This window comes from Nomascus leucogenys, chromosome 18 (genome assembly GCF_006542625.1).
Source record: "Nomascus leucogenys isolate Asia chromosome 18, Asia_NLE_v1, whole genome shotgun sequence".
NCBI lineage: Eukaryota > Metazoa > Chordata > Mammalia > Primates > Hylobatidae > Nomascus > Nomascus leucogenys.
This window is the reverse complement of record NC_044398.1, coordinates 19,098,067-19,118,540: the sequence shown is the minus strand read 5'-3', so window position 1 is coordinate 19,118,540 and position 20,474 is coordinate 19,098,067. Positions and strand designations below refer to the sequence as shown.

The window sequence follows — 20,474 nt, the reverse complement described above, 5'->3', positions numbered from 1 at the left end:
TTGCCTTTCAATAGAGATATGTGATCATATTAATATGTAATATGAAAAATGTCACATGAAAAACAGAACTGAAAAAAGCAAGATACAAAATTAGATGTTCTCAAAACACCATATGCACATACAAAAAAAAAGACTAGCATGAAACACACCAAAACATAAATTGTAGTTGTGTAAATATGAGATTTGAACATTTTAACTTTAATTACATGGTTATGCTAGTTTTAGCACAGGAAAAAATGGATTTCCCATTATTAAAATAAATATTTAGAAAATAAAAACTCATACTTAGTTGACTTTTTTGTGTCAAAAAGAAAGGTTCTAGGTGACTCTATTTGGTTGGCAATGGCAAGCAGATAAAAATGCATCTCAGCACAGATGTCATGAAGCACGGGTTTTATAGCATTACGACCACCAACCTAGAAGTGCTCTGGTCCAGGCCCATCCTCTGGCTGGATCTCTAATCATTTGAATTTCATCAATTACAGCCACTTCATCTTAAAATAAAAAAGTTAACATGAGCAATACCATCTACTTAAATAGTATTATAAACAAATTCCAACATCAAAATTCAAGCATCACCATCACCACTACCACCATCATTTACTGGGTTCCTCTTTTCCGGCAGGTTTGTTCTAAGTGTTTTACCTCTTCTTAAGTACCTCCTCCTTAATCCTCACAACAAATCTATGAGGTTAAGTATTATCACTATCTCCATTTGACAGAAAAGTCAGAGGCCCAGAGAAATTAAGTTACTTGCTTTAAGTTATATACTAAGTAAGTGTAGAGATGAAATTCAAACCCAGGCCATCTAGCTCCAAAGTCTATACTCTTTTTTTTTTCTTTTTAATTTAGATACAGGGTCTCACTGTTGCTCAGGATGGCCTTGAACTCCTGGGTTGAAAGTGATCTTCCTAACAGTGTCTCACCGTCATATAGCCTAAGTCCAGTGGCACAACCATAGCTCACTGTAACTTCAAACTCCTAGGCTCAAGCAATCCTCTTGCCTCAGCTTCCAAGTAGCTGGGACTACAGGCACGCAGCACCATGACCAGCTAATTTTAAAAACATCTTCTTGGGAGGCCGAGGCGGGTGGATCATAAGGTCAGGTGATCGAGACCATCCTGGCCAACATGGTGAAACCCCGTCTCTGCTAAAGATACAAAAATTAGCCGGGTGTGGTGGCATGCGCCTGTAGTCCCAGCTACTCTGGAGGCTGAGGCAGGAGAATCACTTGAACCCGGGAGGTGGAGGCTGCAGTGAGCCAAGATTGCACTACTGCACTCAGCCAAGATTGCACTACTGCACTCGAGCCTGGGCAACACAGCAAGGCTCCAGCTCAAAAAAAAAAAATTTTTTTTCTTTGGAGATGAGGGTCTTGCTGTGTTGCTCAGGCTGGCCTCGAACTCCTGGCCTCAAGCAATCCTCCCATCTCAATCTCTTAAGTAGCCAGAATTAATAGGCACAAGTCACCACACCCAGCTCCAAGTCCATACTCTTAGGTACTCTACCACACTGCCTCCCAAACTAAGCAGTTCCACTTGTCCTATTTTTTTTGCAATCTAAGAGACAGCCTGGGGAATTTGTCTGATGAGAACTATCACATCTGGACAGAAGTAAAAGAAGGCAAGTTCCAGAACAAGGAGGTGACAGCCCTTCATTTACTAATGAAGCATCTCTACCACAGGAAACCAGGCAGCTCTCAGGAGCAGAAAGTGAAGTGGAAGGAATAATTCCTTGGGCCTCAGTCATGCTAATTGTTAGGGGTTTTAAATCCATCGCTATGGCAAAAAGTAGTGTCTCATCTCATTTTCTAAAGCTAAAATGCTTCCAAATACCTTATTCTATTCCCTGTAATTCATATATTATATTTTTACTTTCTTCCCCAAATACTACAGAATTGAAAAGAGAACATTTAAAAATACAATGACACTTAGGAAAGTAAAGAAAGCTAATTTTATATTGAAAAATCATCAGATTAAAAATTACTTATTGAGGCCGGACATGGTGGCTCATGCCTGTAATCCCAGAACTTTGGGAGGCCGAGGCAAGGTGGATCGCTTGAGCCCGGGAGTTCAAGGCCAGCCTGGGCAAGGAAGTGAGACCTCTTCTCTACAAAAAAAAATTAAAAAATGAGGCGGGAGGATTGTTTGAGCCCAGGAGGTCACAACTGCAATAAGCCATGATCGAGCCACTGCACTCCCACCTGGACGACAGGAGTGAGACTCTGTCTCAAAAAAAAAAAAAAAAAAAAAGTACTTAGTGATCTGGATATATACAAACAAGACTAGAAAAGAAGATGTAGATAAGAAATTCTGATTTATAAACTTCTGTGCTATTGTACAATATATTACTTTATAATGTATTGATTTTTTAAAATCTATTCATCTCATGAAGTTGATTATTAAAATGAAAAAAAGCAAGCTACCAAATAGCAAAGTACCTTCCTATTTGTTTAATATATATACCCACCATGCACACATAACTATATGCATATAGAACATGAACACAAATATTGACAAAGTCTGGAAAATATATAGGGTTAATTAACACCTATTGATTCTGGATAGGTGGGACTGGGAAATTATGTACGTTTGTTTTCTTCTGTTTGCTTGCTTACATTTTTATATTTTCAATAACGAAGATATGATTGCTTACATAATAAGGAAAAAGTTAATTTTCACTTAAATGTTAAGGCCAGGTGCGGTGGGTTATACCTGTAATCCCACTGCTTTGGGAGACCTAGGTGGGAGGACCACACGAGGCCAAGAGTTAGAGACCAGTCTGAGCAACACAGCAAGAACCCATCTCCACAAAAAATTTATTAATAAAAATTAGCTGGGTGTGGTGGCTCACACCTGTAGTTGTAGCTACTCAGGAGGCTAAGGTGGACGGACTGCTTGAGCCCAGGAGGTCAAGGCTGCAGTAAGCCATGACTGCGCCATTGCACTTCAGCCTGGGTGACACAGTGAGACCCTGACTCAAAAACAAAACAAAACAACTTTAAATAGAAGCTCATTGTGGCAGTGTACATAACAGGAAAAAACTTTAAACAACCTAAATATCCTTTAACAAATGGGGAACAAATAATTTCAGTCCTAAGATGGAATAATATAAAACAGTTTAAATGAAATAACTACAAATATGTAGCTATAGATACTTCAATAAGACTAGATAGATCTAAACACATTTGTGGAGTAAACAAGCAAGTGGTAGAACAATAATAATATAATAATCACATAAATGTTTTAAAACACAGCAATCTAGAATACTGATAATACGTATCAATGATATAATATATATCCTGAAAAGAGACAGGAAAACTATACACACCAAATAACTGTTACTAGTTAGAACAAAAGAGGAGAGAGGAATTAAACTGGAGAGTGGTACAAAGGAAATTTCAATTATACTTATTAACATTTTAGCTCTTTTAAGAGAAAAAGGGAAAGAACTTCCGGTGCAAGCATTTTGTCAGTGGTGGCAGGATCACATGTTTGTCATACTTATTCTCTTCTTTTTCTAGATTTTTAAATTTTTTCTTCACACAAAAATATTGTATTTCACATGTTCAAGTGTATTTTCAAATTAAAAATACCATGGCCAGGCGCAGTGGCTCATGCCTGTAATCCCAGTACTTTGGGAGGCCGAGGTGGGCAGATCACCTGAGGTTGGGAGTTTGAGACCAGCCTGACCAACATGGGGAAACCCTATCTCTATTAAGAACACAAAAATTAGCTGGGCGTGGTGGCAGGTGCCTGGTGCCTGTAATCCCGGCTACTTGGGAGGCTGAGGCAGGAGAATTGCTTGAACCGGGGAGGCAGAGGTTGCAGTGAGCCAAGATAGTACCGTTGCACTCCAGCCTGGGCGACAGAGCAAGTCCCTGTCTCGAAAAAAAAAAAAAAATTAAAAATACCAAACCATAGTTTCTTAAACAGCATATACATACAAGGAGTTGTAACACTGCACATCTCAACTGTACAAGAAACATGTGAAGCCTGTTTCCCATTTGGCTGAACTGTCACACGATCTTCACCTGTCACCAAGTCACATGGCACACCCTAGAAAGACAGAAAAAACCCTAGAATTATTGAAAATAATGCAAAAATACGTTTTGGATATTTAACAGAGTGTTCTCTCCACTACCACCAAATTAGTTTGTTTCACAGTTAAAACATAATGTTCCCACGGCCGGACATGGTGGCTCATGCCTGTAATCCCAGCACTTTGGGAGGCTGAGGTGGGCAGATCACAAGGTCAAGAGATAGAGACCATCCTGGCCAACATGATGAAACCCCGTCTCTATTAAAAATACAAAAATTAGCTGGGAGTGGTGGTGCGCACCTGTAGTCCCAGCTACTTGGGAGGCTGAGGCAGGGGAATCGCTTGAACTGGGAGATGGAGGTTGCAGTGAGCCAAGATCATGTCACTGCACTCCAGCCCCTGGAGACAGAGCAAGACTGTCTAAAAAAAAAAAAAAAAAAAAAAAAAAAAAAAAAAAAAAAATTCCCAATTCTATTTTCCCTTTTATAAAAAATAAAGTAAAATAAGAGCCACTCTCTTACACAACCTGGGTAAACCTGGAAACATCTCAAATCAGCTAAATCCTCAGGTAACAAAAGCATGAGACACTGCAGCAGTTTCACATTTTAACTTCGTACATCTCTGAACTATTTGACTTCATTAAAATGAGTTGTTTCTATATTCAAGAAGAACATTATAAATACAATTTAAGAATGTAAAGATCTCCTATTATAATTCCCTGAGAGGGACCAACATTAATGCTGTACCAGGGTGATCAACCATTCTGGTTTGTCTAGGGCTATTGGGTTCCCCAGAATGGAGGATTCTTGGTGCTAATTCTGGAGAAGTCCAGGCAAACTGGGATGGCTGGTCATAATGGCCTGAATCTAATCATGGGGAAACACCAGACACATCCAAACTGAGACAGTTCACAACACAACTGACCTGTAGTCTTCCAAAATGTATAGGTTATGAAAGACAAAGGAAGACCGAGGAACTGTCCAAGATTAATGGAAACTAGAGATATGACAACTAAATACAGTGTGAGACCCTGAAAAGAACCCTGGAGGGGTGGAGGATGGGGTGTAATTGGACAATTGATAAAATTTGAATATGGATTGTGTATTAAGTAAGAGTAATCTATCAATATTAAATGTCCTGCTTCAGACAAATATCCTGTGGTTACGTAAAAGTCTGTTCTGAGGAAACATATTCTCAAGTATTTACAGATAAACAGGCATTATGTATGTAAATTACTCAAACTGTTCAGAAAAAAAAAAAAAGAGAATGCAAATTACCTACCAAAACTGGTTAAACTCACATTATAAAGTCATAATAAAACAATGAACCAAAATGTAGCCCATTTAGTGAAAATGATGCCTCAGACCACAGGGCTTCAGTCCTTTCAGTTTTGAAAAGGTGGCTTCAGTCTTTATCATTAGTTCTAGCTGATAGCATCAGAGGTCTAATCTACAAAAGGTAAATTAAATATCATAGAGTAGTGCTTAACTCTGAGGGGGAAAAGAACTACAGAGTTTTGACTATAGCAACAATATTTTATTTCTTAAAAAAGTAAGTGGAGCAAGTATGATAAAATGTTACGATATGACGAGGTGGTGTAATAGGTTCAAGCTTATTTGTATGTTATTTTCTGCATTTCTCTACATATGTAAAATGTTCTTTAATATTGTATTTCATTCACTGTACTGGCACATGTTTTCACGTTTTTGTATCTCTGAAATCAAGATGCATCTTAAGAATTGACAGAGCTGGGCGCGGTGGCTCACGCCTGTAATCCCAGCACTTTGGGAGGCCGAGACAGGCAGATCACGAGGTCAGGAGATCGAGACCATCCTGGCTAACACGGTGAAACCCCGTCTCTACTAAAAATACAAAAAATTAGCCAGGCGTGGTGGCGGGCACCTGTAGTCCCAGCTACTGGGGAGGCTGAGGCAAGAGAATGGCGTGAACCCGAGAGGCGGAGCTTGCAGTGAGCCGAGATTGCGCCACTGCACTCCAGCCGGGGTGACAGAGCAAGACTCCATCTCAAAAAAAAAAGAATTGATAGCATGTCAGAGTCAGCTGGAAGCATCTTTCTCTTTCTTCCTAACTGTATATAAAATAATGGTACATCTTACAACTGACAGCCTCTTAGATACGATGAAATATGGTAATTTCTTGTTAACAGTAAATTACTACAAACATCTTTTCCCACTCCCACCAAAAAAGAAAATTAAGAAAAAAACGAGCAAATATTTGGTAATATACTGACAGCAGCATTACTCTTTTCGAAGATCTCATGTGCCAGTAATTTTAGAGGGCCACAATACACTCCAGACTTTGCTGAGAAGTATTTCTGGATTGCGTGATAAGTCTTTCCACTGTTTGTGGGGCCTGAATGAAATATTATCTTCCGCTGCATGGCTCTAGCATCTGGGTACCTAAAACATGAGTAGGTAAACAGCTTAATCCATTAACCTCAAAATCCATCCTGGCAAAGATAGCAAATGAAACAAATTCCAAATGAAATGTCCTCTTAATATTCACAAGATCAAGTCTTTGAAAAACTAAACAATGGGTTTCATATCCACATTAAAATGACTGGTTTCCAAGAATGGCATTTACTAACTAGAGGACAGAAAAACCCAAATGCAAATTAATGTCTTGGATATTTTTCCCATTGTACAAATCTCTTTTTCTCAGCGGTTACTAAAAATAAATTTAAGCTGCTATCAGTTCCATACTATGTTCACATCATTCCCACAGCTCTAAACACATAACTCTAAAGGCAAACATTCCTAGGCCCCTGAATTCCAACATATACAAATATAATAACAGAGTCTTCTACCTCTGGCCATAGTGGAATAACTGGCACTAGACTTGTCCTCCCACTAAAAACAAGTACAGGCGAGGCATGGTGGCTCACGCCTGTAATCCCAGCACTTTGGGAGGTCAAGGCAGGAGGATCACCTGAAGTCAGGAGTTCAAGACCAGCCTGGCCAACATGGTGAGACCCCGTATCTATTAAAAATACAAAAATTAGCCAGGTGTGGTAGCACATGTCTGCAATCCCAGCTACTCAGGAGGCTGAGGCAGGAGAATCACTTGAACCTGGGAGGTGGAGGTTGCAGTGAGCCGAGAACGCACCACTGCACTCCAGCCTGGGTGACAGAGTGAGACTCTGCCTCAAAAACAAACAAACAAACAAAAAAAACAAGTACAAAGCGGGGCAAAATACATGCAGTAAACGTGTGGGGACATGGGCCACAGGCAGTGCAGGACTGCAATCCTTGAAAGAAAAGAACACTTGGGATGAGCCGTACTGCACCCCAGCAAGGCATAGGGAGGTGGAACCCAAGCAGAATATGACAGTCCCACTGAAGCGAGCAGCAGAGATCAAGTTCAGAGCTGCTTCAGCAGCTAAAATGTGAAGAATAGAGTGTGGGAGAGAAGGGTGCATAGAGTGTGGAAGAGAAGAGCGTGGAAGAGAAGAGAGCCCAGAAGTCTGTGTGGGGGTTCCCTGTGAGTTCCTGGCCAAGGGCTGGGCTAACCATGTACAAGGTAAGAATCGGCAGGGTCCAGGAATGAGCAGCCTACCAAGGGTTTGAGTGGAAAGTCTCAAAGATGTCTCAAGTGCTAGGGGATGTTGCAGTTCCGGCCATGGTGGAAAGAACTCATTAACACCCAGGCACTCAGCTAAAACACCAGGAAGGCCATAGTTTAGACTTAAGGACAACATCCTTAAGTAAGGGCTATTCTAGATCTGCCCTAATAAAACCTAAAACCACACTCAATCCGGATCAAGGTGAGATACCAGTGAATTGCCTAAAAGAGTTAACTGCCTCTTTTTATTTTAGGAAAACAACCTAATCCAGACTCCTTATAATTTGTTATCTAGAATACAATAAAAAAAAAATAATGACCACGAATCATCCAAGACTAGAAACTGAAAATTTCAAATCCACAAATGGAGAAACTAACCAGTTAGGTGGTATTCTTAAGTCACTGATTTTACGTAGATCATCCTTACAGTCCAACACAGGAAATATTTGTTTGGCATGTCTCAAGAAAAATGGAAATAAATCATCCACATGAGCTGGAAAATAAAACACTGTATTAACATGTGCAATCAACATAAAATTCGTAACTAAATTTAGTGAAGTCTTTTTTCTTAACAAGCTAAGTTGCAGGGGCATTGCCAGGGTAAAATGAAAAGTCCTCTCCGGGCACAGTAGCTCGCGTCAACAATCCCAGCACTTTGGAAAGCCGACCTGGAAGGATGGCTTGAGCCCAGGAGGTTGAGGCTACACGCTGAGCTGGGACTGAGCCACTGCACTCCAGCCTGGGTGACACAGTGAGACCCTGTCTCAAAAAAAAAAAAAAAAAAAAAAGAGAAAAGAAAAAAAAAGTAGAAAAGTCCTGAAGTTACGGGCCTTATCCTTTTCTGAGATCCTGTTTTGTCTTACTTTTTCCTTTTAATTTCATTTATATTTTCAGGAAAACAGGAAATTAGCTAGCAACCACCACGCTCTACTCCTTTAGTACAAACAGGCAAAGATTAGCATTGGCAAAAGTTAAATTAAAAATAAAGAACCTAGACATGTACATTACAGAGATGAAGGCGCAAACATTTTTTAAACCTCGAAAACCACAGACAGGCAAAACATGTGTTTGTTCCTCAGCAAGAATTCTCCACATCTTAGTGGCTCTGAGAGGAGGCTGGGGCATGTCCCATTCTGCGTTGTATCCTCAGTGCTGGGCACAAGGTACAGGTCTAAGAGTCAAACACATAACCAAAGCCAAACTGCCTGTGGGAATAAAATTATGATATTTTGACTTTTTTTTTCTTTTGTAGCAAGAACTTTGTCCTGATATGAGGGAGAAGGAAGCCAGTGGCAAAAACAGATGGAATCTGCTATGCACTAATTCTAACTTGCGTGAGAGCTTATTTCACTGGGCCCCAGTCTTCCTCCAGTCTAAGACATATGGGTGATGTCATAACTAGCTCAGGGACCCAATATAAAGGCAAACAACCTAGAAGTCATCCTGTCAAAGCACTGAATTATTTACAGAGGATGTTACCAGACCCATTCTAAACCAAATAAGCCCTTCTAGAGAAATGAGCATGAAGTTTGAGAAGAAATAGAAGGTATGTTCAACAGGATTTTAAAAAGTCTCTAAACACTTGCCTGCACCAAAGCAAATATCATTCAAAACAATGTGAATGTCCACATCCAGGGAATGAGACTGCATAATATAATTTCTAAAGCTTATGAAAGCTTGGTGGAAGAGACGAGCTGTAGAAACACAAAAAGATGTTATAGTTCTCATTTTAAAAAGCACACAGACACACCACACCAAACTCATCAAAGAGTCTTTTTTTTTCTTTTTGGTAGTACAGCTGGTTTATTACGATCTGGGCTAAAACTGAAGTTCTAGCACAGCATGAAGGAAGGCCACAGCTGCAGCTCCTCTGCTGTGCAGTATGGCTCACCAGGTGAGCCTCGCCAGTCTCCCACCCAGCCAGAAGCAAAGGGCAGGGATGTGTCTCCAGACTACGACAGCCAGGTCACACAAGGGGTCACACAATCCTGACCAAGCTGTACTGTAAAAGGTAATAAAATACCTCTATGAAGATGTTTTGGGCCTTACCATCAAGTCCATAATCAGCACCCAGTTCCTGAATTTCTTTCCTCTTGTAAAATTTGTCTAAGACCTTCTTTACTTCATCTAGAAGAGAGATGTCAAAATTTAACGTGTTTCCTTATCTTAGATAAATGCTGAAAAAAAAGCAAAAGAAACTTGAAGCAGTAACACTAAAGGCAGCAGTCTAATGAGTGTTGCAAGAACTAGAAGGTTTTAGTCAATCCTTCTTTATGAATTGATATGCGACGGGAGTGTTAAGAAAAATGATCGAGTCGGCCGGGCGCGGTGGCTCATGCCTGTAATCCCAGCACTTTGGGAGGCCGAGGCGGGTGGATCACGAGGTCAGGAGATGGAGACCATCCTGGCTAACATGGTGAAACCCCGTCTCTACTAAAAATACAAAAATTAGCCAGGCCTGGTGGCGGGCGCCTGTAGTCCCAGCTACCCGGGAGGCTGAGGCAGGAGAATGGCATGAACCCGGGAGGCGGAGCTTGCAGTGAGCCGAGATGGGCCCACTGCACTCCAGCCTAGGCGACAGAGCTAGACTCCATCTCAAAAAAAAAAAAAAAAAGAAAGAAAGAAAAATGATCAAGTCAAATAATGCAGCACTCTGTTATACCACAGAGGAATGAGCAATGCACTCCGGGATCAGAGGCAGCCTCAAGCCTTCACCAGGCCACTTATAGGTAGAGAGCCACACTGTCATTCACTTATAACCATTCTGCACATCCAAACAGTGAGCAGCTAAAACACATCCAGAAAGACAACCAATATAGCAAGGATCAGATCCTCATGCTTAAGGAAGCCAGGCTGATCTTAAGTTTGAGGATGATGATTTCAGAGATAAAAGATTACACTCGTTTTGTGCTAGATGGCATAACTAAAGTCAGTGGGAGCAGATTTCAGTGGAATTTATACAAGAACTTCCTAACAATTAGAACAGTGAAAAGTGAGAGCTCCTTGCCAATGGAATTACTCAAGCAAGGGTTAGATGACTGTCAAGGGTGACGGCAGAAAAATGTCTATGCTATTGGGAGATAACATGCCACTATGAATCAATAATCTTACAGGTAAAAGTACTTTAAACTAATGAAGCTGAGACTGTATTATGGTTGTATATGTTAAAATACTACAGCATTATTCAATAAACATTTTACTGACTCAGTCACACACTATGTATTTCTAGGAGGAGAAGCCACAATGAGGACACAGCCTTTACCCATGAAATTCAGAAAGGCCAAGTGACCTGTATTTTTACCTTTCACAAATGTGCCAACCACATTTTCACACACAACACTCATTGAAGAAATCAAGCCTGAACAAAGCATTCCACTAATAAAACTTTGTTTGACAGAATGAGGAAATTTCAGAATCACTAGATCTGCCCACAATTAAATGAGATACACATACACACACAGTGTGTGTGTGTGTGTGTGTGTGTGTGTGTGTGTCTATATATATTTATATTTCAGATCACAGGCAGATTTCTGGGTCTCTGTTACTTTGTGCCAAGTAGGAACAACAGTTTCTTTTTTTCTTTGGAGATGGAGTTTCACTCTTGTTGCCCAGGCTGGAGTGCAATGGCACGACCTCAGCTCACTGCAACCTCCGCCTTCTGGGCTCAAGAGATTCTCCTGCCTCAGCCTCCCAAGTAGCTGGGATTACAGGCATGCATCACCATGCACCATGCCCAACTAATTTTGTATTTTTAGTAGAGACAGGGTTTCTCCATGTTGGTCAGGCTGGTCTCGAACTCCTGAGGCTGGTGATCTGCCAGCCTCAGCCTCCCAAAGTGCTGGGATTACAGGCGTGAGCCACTGCACCTGGCCAACAATTTCTTGGTACCAAGGGTAGAAAAACCAATGACAAATAAAAGATTGGAAAAAGGTACATGCCATTGCTTGGGAAAATTCTGCTGACCTATAAACTCAATACAAACTAAAGACAGATCACATTTATTTAGAATTAACCTATTTTCTGTGACTAATACTACAGTGTTATATAAGATTCATGCTGCTTTACTCAAATTAAAATGCTTCCAAAATGTGAAATTTCTCATTATGCTAAATAAAAGAAACCAGTTACAAAAGACCACATACTATATGACACTATTAATATGAAATACACAAAACAGGCAAATCAACAGACAGAATGTGGATTAGTAGTTATCTAGAGCTAAAAAAAAAAAAAAGATACTGGGGACTGGGGGACTAGAGAGTGACTTGCTAATAGATATCAGGTTTCTTTTCAGGGTGATAAAAATGTTCTGAAATGAAATTATGGTGATGATTGTACAATCCTGCAAATATACTAAAATCCAGTGAATTATACACTTTTAAAGGGTGAGCTTTCTAGTATGTAAATTAAAATTGTATCTTTCTTTTTTTATTTGAGACAGGGCCTCACTCTTGTCACCCAGGCTGGAGTGTGGTGGTGCAATCTCGGCTCACTGCAACCTCTACTACTACCCAGGCTCAAGCAACCCTCCCACCTCAGCCTCCCAAGTAGCTGGAACTACAGGCACACACCATCATGCCTGGCTAATTTCTGTATTTTTTGTAGAGATGGAGTTTCGCCATGTTGCCCAGGCTCATCTTGAGCTCCTGGGCTCAAGTGATCCACCCTCCTGGGCCTCCCAAAGTGCTGGGATTGACGGCGTGAGACACCACGCCCAGCCTAGTCTTTTTAAAAGAACATTCTGACTGCAGGTAGAGAATAGAAACGAGGGATCAAAGGCATATGAGGAGACACATAAGGGGCCATATGTGCAGTCCAGTTAAAAGATGAAAGCTGGCAATTTAGAGTAAGCTGGTTGCAGTGGAGAATGAGGGAAATGAACGAATTAAATATTTACGAGGTAGAATCAGCAAGACTCATCAACTGGGCTTTCTCTGATTGTTAGATGTAGGGGTGAGGGATGGAAGAACAAAGACTACCAGCTTTTGACCTGAGCACCTGGAGGAGCAGGCTGAGGGGAAGGTAAGTTGTCTTGACATGCTAAGGTGAGGTGTGTGTAAGAAAGACAAGTGGAGACACCTGGTAGGCAGCGAGATATATAGGTCCAGGGTGAAGGAGAGAGGTCCAGGGTAGAGACAAAGATCTGAGAGGAATACTGAATTAGTGATGGGGAGAGAGAGAATGAGACACCCCATAGAAAACACAGAATAAGGCAGCAAGGTGACGCAGGACAAAGCCTTTAAGTACCTCAACTTTTTGGGCTATGAGTAGGCAAAAGAGATTGAGAAGTGACAGCTTCTTGTCCTGATTGCTAAGCTAAGTGGAAATCTGACACCTTAACCACATGGCTATATCAGAGTGTAGTAATTCACCATCTTCTGTAGCCCCTCCTGCCATGCTGAAAAATCATTCTAGTAAATTCAACATCTGGACCAATCCCAGTCAAAGGAGATGAAAAATCACCTGGCACACAGACCCAATGAAGTATCTAAGGATTCTCCACCAGAAGAAAATCTAGTGCTGACAAACCCATGTCTTTATTTTATCTTCTTACAGGAAGCAGCAAAGACATTTACATTTTCAGGTGAATTGGAATAGCTGCAGAAAATAAGAATTTAACAATATTTGAATACAATAAGGCAAATTATCTCATCCAAATTACCTTATGCCTTCAAATAATATAAAATAAATGGAAAATTGTTCTTTAATGGGTAAACTATTGTTTGAGTTTCAACTCTACAAGATGAAAAAGTTCTCATCTATTTCGCAACAATGTCAATATACTTAACACTAGTGAACTACCTGTTTAAAAACAATTAAGACTGGCTGGGTGCAGTGGCTCAGGTCTGTAATCTCAGTGCTTTGGGAGGCCATGGCATGAGGATCCCTGGAGCCCAGGAGTTTGAGACCAGCCTGGGCAACATAGCAAGACCCTATCTCTACAAAAAATTTAAAAATTATCCAGGCATGGTGGTGCACGCCTGTATTGCTAGCTACTTAGAAGGCTGAGCCAGGATTGCTTGAGTCTGGGAGTTGGAGGTTACAGTGAGCTATGATCATACCGCTATACTCCAGCTTGGGTAACAGAGCAAGACCCTGTCTCTAAAAAAAAAAAAAAAAAACAAAAAAAAAAGAAAGTAAAGAAAAAAACTAAAAAAAAGTTTAAAAGAGTAAATTTTATGTATTTTTACAATTTAAAAATAAATAATAGTATAATTACATTATTAAAATAACACATTCTCTGCTATGGTTTGAATGTCTTCTCCAAGACTCATATTGAAATTTAATTGCTATTTTAACAGTTGAGAGGTGGAACTTTTAAGAGGTGATTAGGACATGAGGAGTTTGCCCTGGTGAGTGGATTAATGCCATTATCACAGGAGTCAGTTATCACAGGAAAAAATGGATAAGTTCAGCCCCCTTTCTCTGTCTCACAGGCTCACTTGCCCTTCCACCTTCCACCTTCCACCATGTGATGATGCAGCCAAAGGCCCTCATCAGATCCCGGCTCAGAACCATGAGTCAAATACACCTCTATTGTTTATAAATTACTCAGTCTCAGGTATTATATTATAACAGCAGAAAACAAAGACAGTCTCCCAACTCCAAGTAAAGTGAAAGACCTTGCTTAACACTGGAAGAATATGTCAAAGAGTAGCATATACTGTGAGTTCCATCACATGTTTAGTGAAAGTACTGTACTTCTGCTCTGAAAAACATATTGTAGTCTATATTTTAGATTTACAATAGGAGGCACCAATGTCGCTTGTTAAAGTGAGACATTTCTCCTCCTATTCCTGGAGACAATTCTGGATAGCATTTCCTCAACCTCCCACTTTCATATGGTCAGAGGAAACTCCCTTACCTCCCTAATCATCCCGAAACTCACCTTGAAAACCTTCACATGCCTCTCTGTCAACGAATCCATCCAAACTTAAGTTTTGCTGAGCAAAGCCCGCTGCCACTCACTGATGCTACCCTCTTCTTTTCTCTCTGGAGGCGGGAACACCCTACCTTGTTCTAGACCTTGTCATGTTCTACCTTGTATTACAGTTCACTTTCCATACACGTGTCCTCCCCCACCATACCGTTACGTTTCTTAAGAGGGGATATGGATCTGAGTCTGGTTCCTCTTGGCAAGCACCACACAGCCTAACAGCGTGGTATGAGTCGGCGCCTCCTCAATGACAAAGAATCCAAAAGAAGTCTCCGCTGGCTTTTCACTGCCCATCCCATTCGGGGACGGGAGAGAAACAAAGAAGAATGCAAGAAAGAGCTGGCGTCTACCTAACAACTCAAAAAAAGTCAAATCTTCCCAACATATGAGTGTTTAAACCATTCAGAGAGCAGGGCAGTAAAAGGGAAAAGGCCGCTTCTGGGACGAGGCGTTAAGAATTAATCAGACACAGTCCCAAGCTGTTTGAGGGGCTCACACACCAGCGAAGGAGGCAGACACTGAGAGGCACGATGACAACACTCTATGGGACCAAGGATCCCCAGGGGAAGGGGGTGCAGCTTCCTACCAACCAGCCTCGGCCCAGCAGACACCACCCCCTGCCGCCCTCAGTAGTTCCCGCACTCACTCTTGTCCAGAGGCCGGGTTAGCTCGGCCCCGACGTCGCCATCGGCGCTGGGGCCCTGAGGTTTCACAGTCAGGGGCACGAACAAGGACGTGTTTGGTATTTTGGAGCCACCGGAGGCAGAGGAGGAGGCGGTGGCAAGGACAGAAACTTGCCCCAGAACCCCGGGAAAGGGCCCAAAGTGGGGGCGAAGGGAAGAGCAGATGGCTGCCCGGTGGCCAGCCTGGCGCCCCGCCGGGAGCCGAGCCCACAATAGGGCACGGGAGAAGGACATCTAGGCCGCAGGTTCTACAGGTACCAGCAGCAGCCGCGGACACGGCGGCGGACAGTGACGCGCACCTCCAGCGCCTGCTGTCCAGAAAGACCCAGGCCGAGCAGGTAAGCTGCCCGAGAAAACGCCTGACCGTTAAGGAAAAAGCCGTGCCGTAAGGGTGTTCTTTCAGGGAAAAAGATTAGAAGGGAAAACCGCTAGAGATAATTCTCGTTCTCTTTCTCTGTTTTGTTGGTGATTGGGACCAGCTTTCCCTAAAGAACGGAAAATAATCAGGCATCTTTGGGATGTCATAGATGAGCGGAGGGGGCCTGCTAGTCGTGTCACGTGATGCAAACTAGTACTTGGGTAAGCAAGTGTCCAGAAGCACGTGGGTGAGCAGTGAGCGAATAGATGGTGGAGCAGCAACTGCGAATGCTCAGGGTACGAGTGTGTCTTGCGGACTCAAACACTAGATAGCATTTCCCAAAAGTTTCTTGCATTGTTAACCGTCTTTCCTGATATGGTAACGTTAGCGATAATAACTTGATATGCCCCTCAGAAATGTTGCTAAGAAATATTGTTGCACTATTAAGCCCTTCGTATTACATAAGTACTTTTGCTTTAATGTGAGCAGTTTGTGTACATCATCCTAGCAGCTATGACCACATAGTTGTGACCATATGGCAAAAATACGTGCTCTGCACCCCAGCCATAGTCCAGTTCCATTGCATTTGTTGAATACCGTGTCCTTATGTGAGGCTGCAACATGTTAAATTCACAAGTTTAACCCGGGCGTGGTGGTTCACGCCTGTAATCCCAGCACTTACGGAGGGCGAGGCCGGTGTATCATCTGAGGTCAGGAGTCCGAGACCAGCCTGGCAAACATGGTGAAATCCCGTCTCTACTAAAAATACAAAAATCAGCCGGGCGTGGTGGTGCACACCTGTAATCCCAGTTACTAGGGAGGCGGAGGCAGGAGAATCGTTTGAACCTGGGTGCCAGAGGTGGCAGTGAGCCGAGATCGGGCCACTGCTCTCCAGCCTGGGCAACAGAGTGAGACTCCGTCTAAAAAAAAAAAAAAAAATTCACAAGTTTAGCATTTCCACATCTCTTTATACTTACATCATTAAGATCTTACAACTTGAAGGAACGTGTTATGTAATATACAATACTGTATGTCTAATAGGATTCCAGTAACAATTTGCCACGTGCCTTTGATTCACAAAATAATTTTTAAACATCAGGGATACAAGGAGACAGTCCTTTGCTTTCAAAGTTTCTGATCTGGTTTTGGTAATAAGAACAGTACACGTTAAATAATGCACTTATTGCTCTAATAGACTAATGGCAGTTCAAAGAAAGGAGCAATTTTAGATTGGTAAGGAGATTTCTGCCAGACTTAAAAGTAAAACATATAGAGAAGCGGTAAGTAAATTCTAGTCGGAGGAAATGATGTAAGCAAAGGCTTAACTAAGGAAAAGACATATTGAAAAAAATGTAAGTAACAGAGTTAACGCAGACCTAATCCTATGGCTTACAAATAGTGATTATATTTTTGAGAAGAGAAATCATTCATTAGGAAGTACCTAGGATAGACTAGGATCAACACAAATATGCAGGGAGGAAAATTACAACTTTAGCAACAGTTCTAGCTGAAGGTGGTAGATTCCTGTGTCTGAGTTATGATGGAGACCATGTATGTGGAATGGAAAGGTTTTACAAGACTCCTTAGATAATGTAGTGAGTGACTATGCGAGAAAATGTCAATAAACAATGATGTCTCGTCAGATTTGGAAACTAGGAGAATGAAGGATAAACCAAACATTTAATATGTAACTGAGGCAAGCACTATGTTGTTCCTTTTAATCTTTTAATATGCTTGACAACCATTTAGAGGTATTATTGTCACCAGGTTAAGTAACTTGCCCCAATAAGTGGTAGAGTCAGATACTAATCTAAATCTTTTTTTTTCTTTTTTTTTTGAGACAGAGGCTCACTCTGTTGCCCAGGCTGAAATGCAGTGGTGCAATCATAGCTCACTGCAATGTCCACCTCCCAGCCTCAAGCAATTCTCATGCCTCAGCCTCCAGAATAGCTGGGACTACAGGCCTGCACCACAATACCTGGCTAATTTTTGTATTCTCTTTAGTTTCACCATGTTGGCCAGGTTGGTCTCAGAACTCCCGGCCTCAAGTGATCCACCCACCTCGGCCTCCCAAAGTGCTGGGATTACAGGTGTGAGCCACCATGCCCAGCCAGTCTTTCTGATTTCAAAGCAAATAGGTGGGCTTTTTGGACCGGAGCAGCATATTGGGCCAGAATCAACATTTGTACTAGTCTTTTTTTTTTTTTTTTTTTTTTTTTTGGAAGGGTGATCCTGAACTCCTGGGCTCAAGCAATCCTGCGTCAGCCTCCTGAGTAGCTGGAACTACAGGTGCATGCCACAGCACCTGGCAGTTACTAGTCTTACAGATCTAGCCCAACCCTAGTATAGTTTTACAGAAAAAAAAATTCTCAAAACTATTTTAACTGTAATTTTGTTTGCACCTCCTTGCAGGTAGAAAGTGCAATCTGAATTTTGTGATAGGACATAACAGGCTTTTCCTTTCAGCCATTCGTTAAGTTCTACTATAAACATTGAAATGGGAAAATTCAATATAAAATTTTTGCTTTTACAAAAAAGATGTCATATCTATACTGATTATGTCGTATTTATAGCAGTAAGTGTAATCAGCACCTAACACATATTAGAGCTTCTATAAATGTTTTATTTTGCTTGTTGAATGGATTAGTGCAGTAACTATGTAAATGGTATCCTCCTATACTTTGCCATAGCACCATAATGATCTTTTGAAAACACAAATCTGGTAAGTTACTCCTGCTTAGAGTCCTTTGGTGATTCTGAATAAATGTTCAGATAAAGCCCATATTCCATTGTATGGCATCCAGGTTCTGTGCTACATTGGTTGGCCCTATATGCCTCTTCCAGCTTTATTTCTACTCCCCACATCTACCATTCTATTCATGCTGGAACTATACACCAGTTATATCATCGTTTCTCACCTCTGTACCTCTGAACACACTGGGTGCTTCTCTTACACATCACAGGTCCCAGTAGAGGCTCTATCATAGAATGAAAACTATCGTAATTGTGTCTCTAGGTCAGTGGTTCTTAAACGTTAGAGTGCAACAAGATTGTTGGGCCCGATCCCTGAAGTTTCTGATTCAGTAGATCTGGAGTGGGATCCGAGAGTTTACATTTCTAAAACATTTCAGATGATGCAACTCTGCTGGTCTGAGACCACACTTTTGAGAACCACTGCTCTGGATTAAAGTTCCTTCAAGGTAGGGCCAAGATAACACTTACTCCATTTTGCATTGCTATAACAGAACACCACAGACTGAGTAATTTGTAAAGAAAATGAATTTATTTCTTACAGTTCTGGAGGCTAGGAAGTCCAAGATCAGGAGGCTGGCATCTGGTGATGGCCCTCTTGACATAACCTGGTAGAAGGCATCACATGGCCAGAGAGCAAGACCTTGTGTGCCATCTCAGGTTTCTCTTTTCTTACGAAGCCACCAGTCACATCATGGGGGACCCACACTAAGAACTTTTATCTAATCCTAATTACTTCTCAAAGGCCTCACCTCCAATCAATATATAAATTTGATGATTAAGTTCCAACACAAAAAATTTAGGGGACACATTCAAACCGTAGCAAGCACTAACTGATAGTCTGTAAATATGCTAATGAATATTTACATGAATACGGAAATATTTACATGAATATTTACATGAATACGGAAATAAATAGGAGAAGGAAAGGAAGTGGGAGAAGATAACCTAGGTGGCAGAAATAATACAAGTTAATTTCTTCTTCGCCTTTGCTTTTACTATTAACAAAATCTGGTGTAGGTTTCACAAAAGCACATCCTGTAGATTACTCTCTCATACCTTGTCTACCAAATTTTGTAATTTGAAGTTTCTAGTATTTTTCTGACATTAAGGTTATCATGATCTAGACACTATTGCTTATCCTAAGTGAACTTTTAAGATTTACTCTTGGCTGGGCACGGTGGCTCACGCCTGTAATCCCAGCACTTTGGGAGGCCAAGGCAGGCGGATCATGATGTGTCCGGAGTTTGTTCCTTCTGGTGGGTTCGTGGTCTCGCTGATTTCAAGAATGAAGCTGTGGACCTTCGCAGTGAGTTTTACAGCTCTCAAAGGTGGCATGGACCCAAAGAGTGAGCAGCAGCAAGATTTATTGTGAAGAGCGAAAGAACAAAGCTTCCACAGCGTGGAAGGGGACCCAAGTGGGTTGCTGCTGCTGGCTGGGGGCTGGGGTGGAGGGGAGGGTGGCAGCCAGCTTTTATTCCCTTATTTATCCCCACCCATGTCCTGCTGATTGGCCCATTTTACAGAGTGCTGATTGGTCCATTTTACAGAGCACTGATTGGTCCATTTTACAAATCTCTAGCTAACCACAGAGAGCTGATTGGTGCGTTTTTACAGAGTGCTGATTGGCACATTTTACAAACCTCTAGCTAGCCACAGAGCACTGATTGGTGCATTTTACAAACCTCTAGCTAGCTAGAGTGCTGATTGGTGCATTTTACAATCCTAGCTACAGAGTGCTGATTGGTGCATTTTAAAATCCTCTTGTAAGACAGAAAAGTTCTCCAAGTCCCCACCCAACCCAGAAGTCCAGCTGGCTTCACCTCTCAATGAGGTCAGGAGATCAAGACCATCCTGGTTAACACGGTGAAACCCCATCTCTACCAAAAATACAAAAAATTAGCCAGGCATGGTGGCACGTGCCTGTAGTCCCAGCTACTCAGGAGGCTGAAGCAGGAGAATCGTTTGAACCTGGGAGGCAGAGGTTGCAGTAAGCCGAGATCACACCACTGCATTCCAGCCTGGGCGACAGAGCAAGACTCTATCTCAAAATTAAAAAAAAAAAAAAAGATTTAGCCTTAGAATCATGAAATGTTAGAGCTGAAAGGGATGGGGCACCTGT

At 41.7% G+C, this 20,474-nt stretch overlaps 1 protein-coding gene across 2 annotated transcripts in view; it reads right to left on the bottom strand.

The window, feature by feature from the left end:
- Positions 1-15,566, bottom strand: part of SUPV3L1 (Suv3 like RNA helicase) — a 29,085-nt gene extending 13,519 nt beyond the window's left edge. Inside the window, exons 1-7 of one of the 2 annotated variants that reach the window (XM_003258187.3) lie at positions 15,207-15,566; positions 9,673-9,750; positions 9,210-9,317; positions 8,002-8,116; positions 6,293-6,461; positions 3,947-4,058; positions 417-494 (exon numbers count right to left, since the gene is read on the bottom strand). In XM_003258187.3, the coding sequence (XP_003258235.2) occupies positions 417-494; positions 3,947-4,058; positions 6,293-6,461; positions 8,002-8,116; positions 9,210-9,317; positions 9,673-9,750; positions 15,207-15,477 (931 nt within the window). In that variant the 5' untranslated portion in view covers positions 15,478-15,566. The remainder of the gene's footprint in view (positions 1-416; positions 495-3,946; positions 4,059-6,292; positions 6,462-8,001; positions 8,117-9,209; positions 9,318-9,672; positions 9,751-15,206) is intronic. The other variant, XM_030797737.1, reaches the window with a different exon arrangement.
- Positions 15,567-20,474: the final 4,908 nt, after the last annotated feature.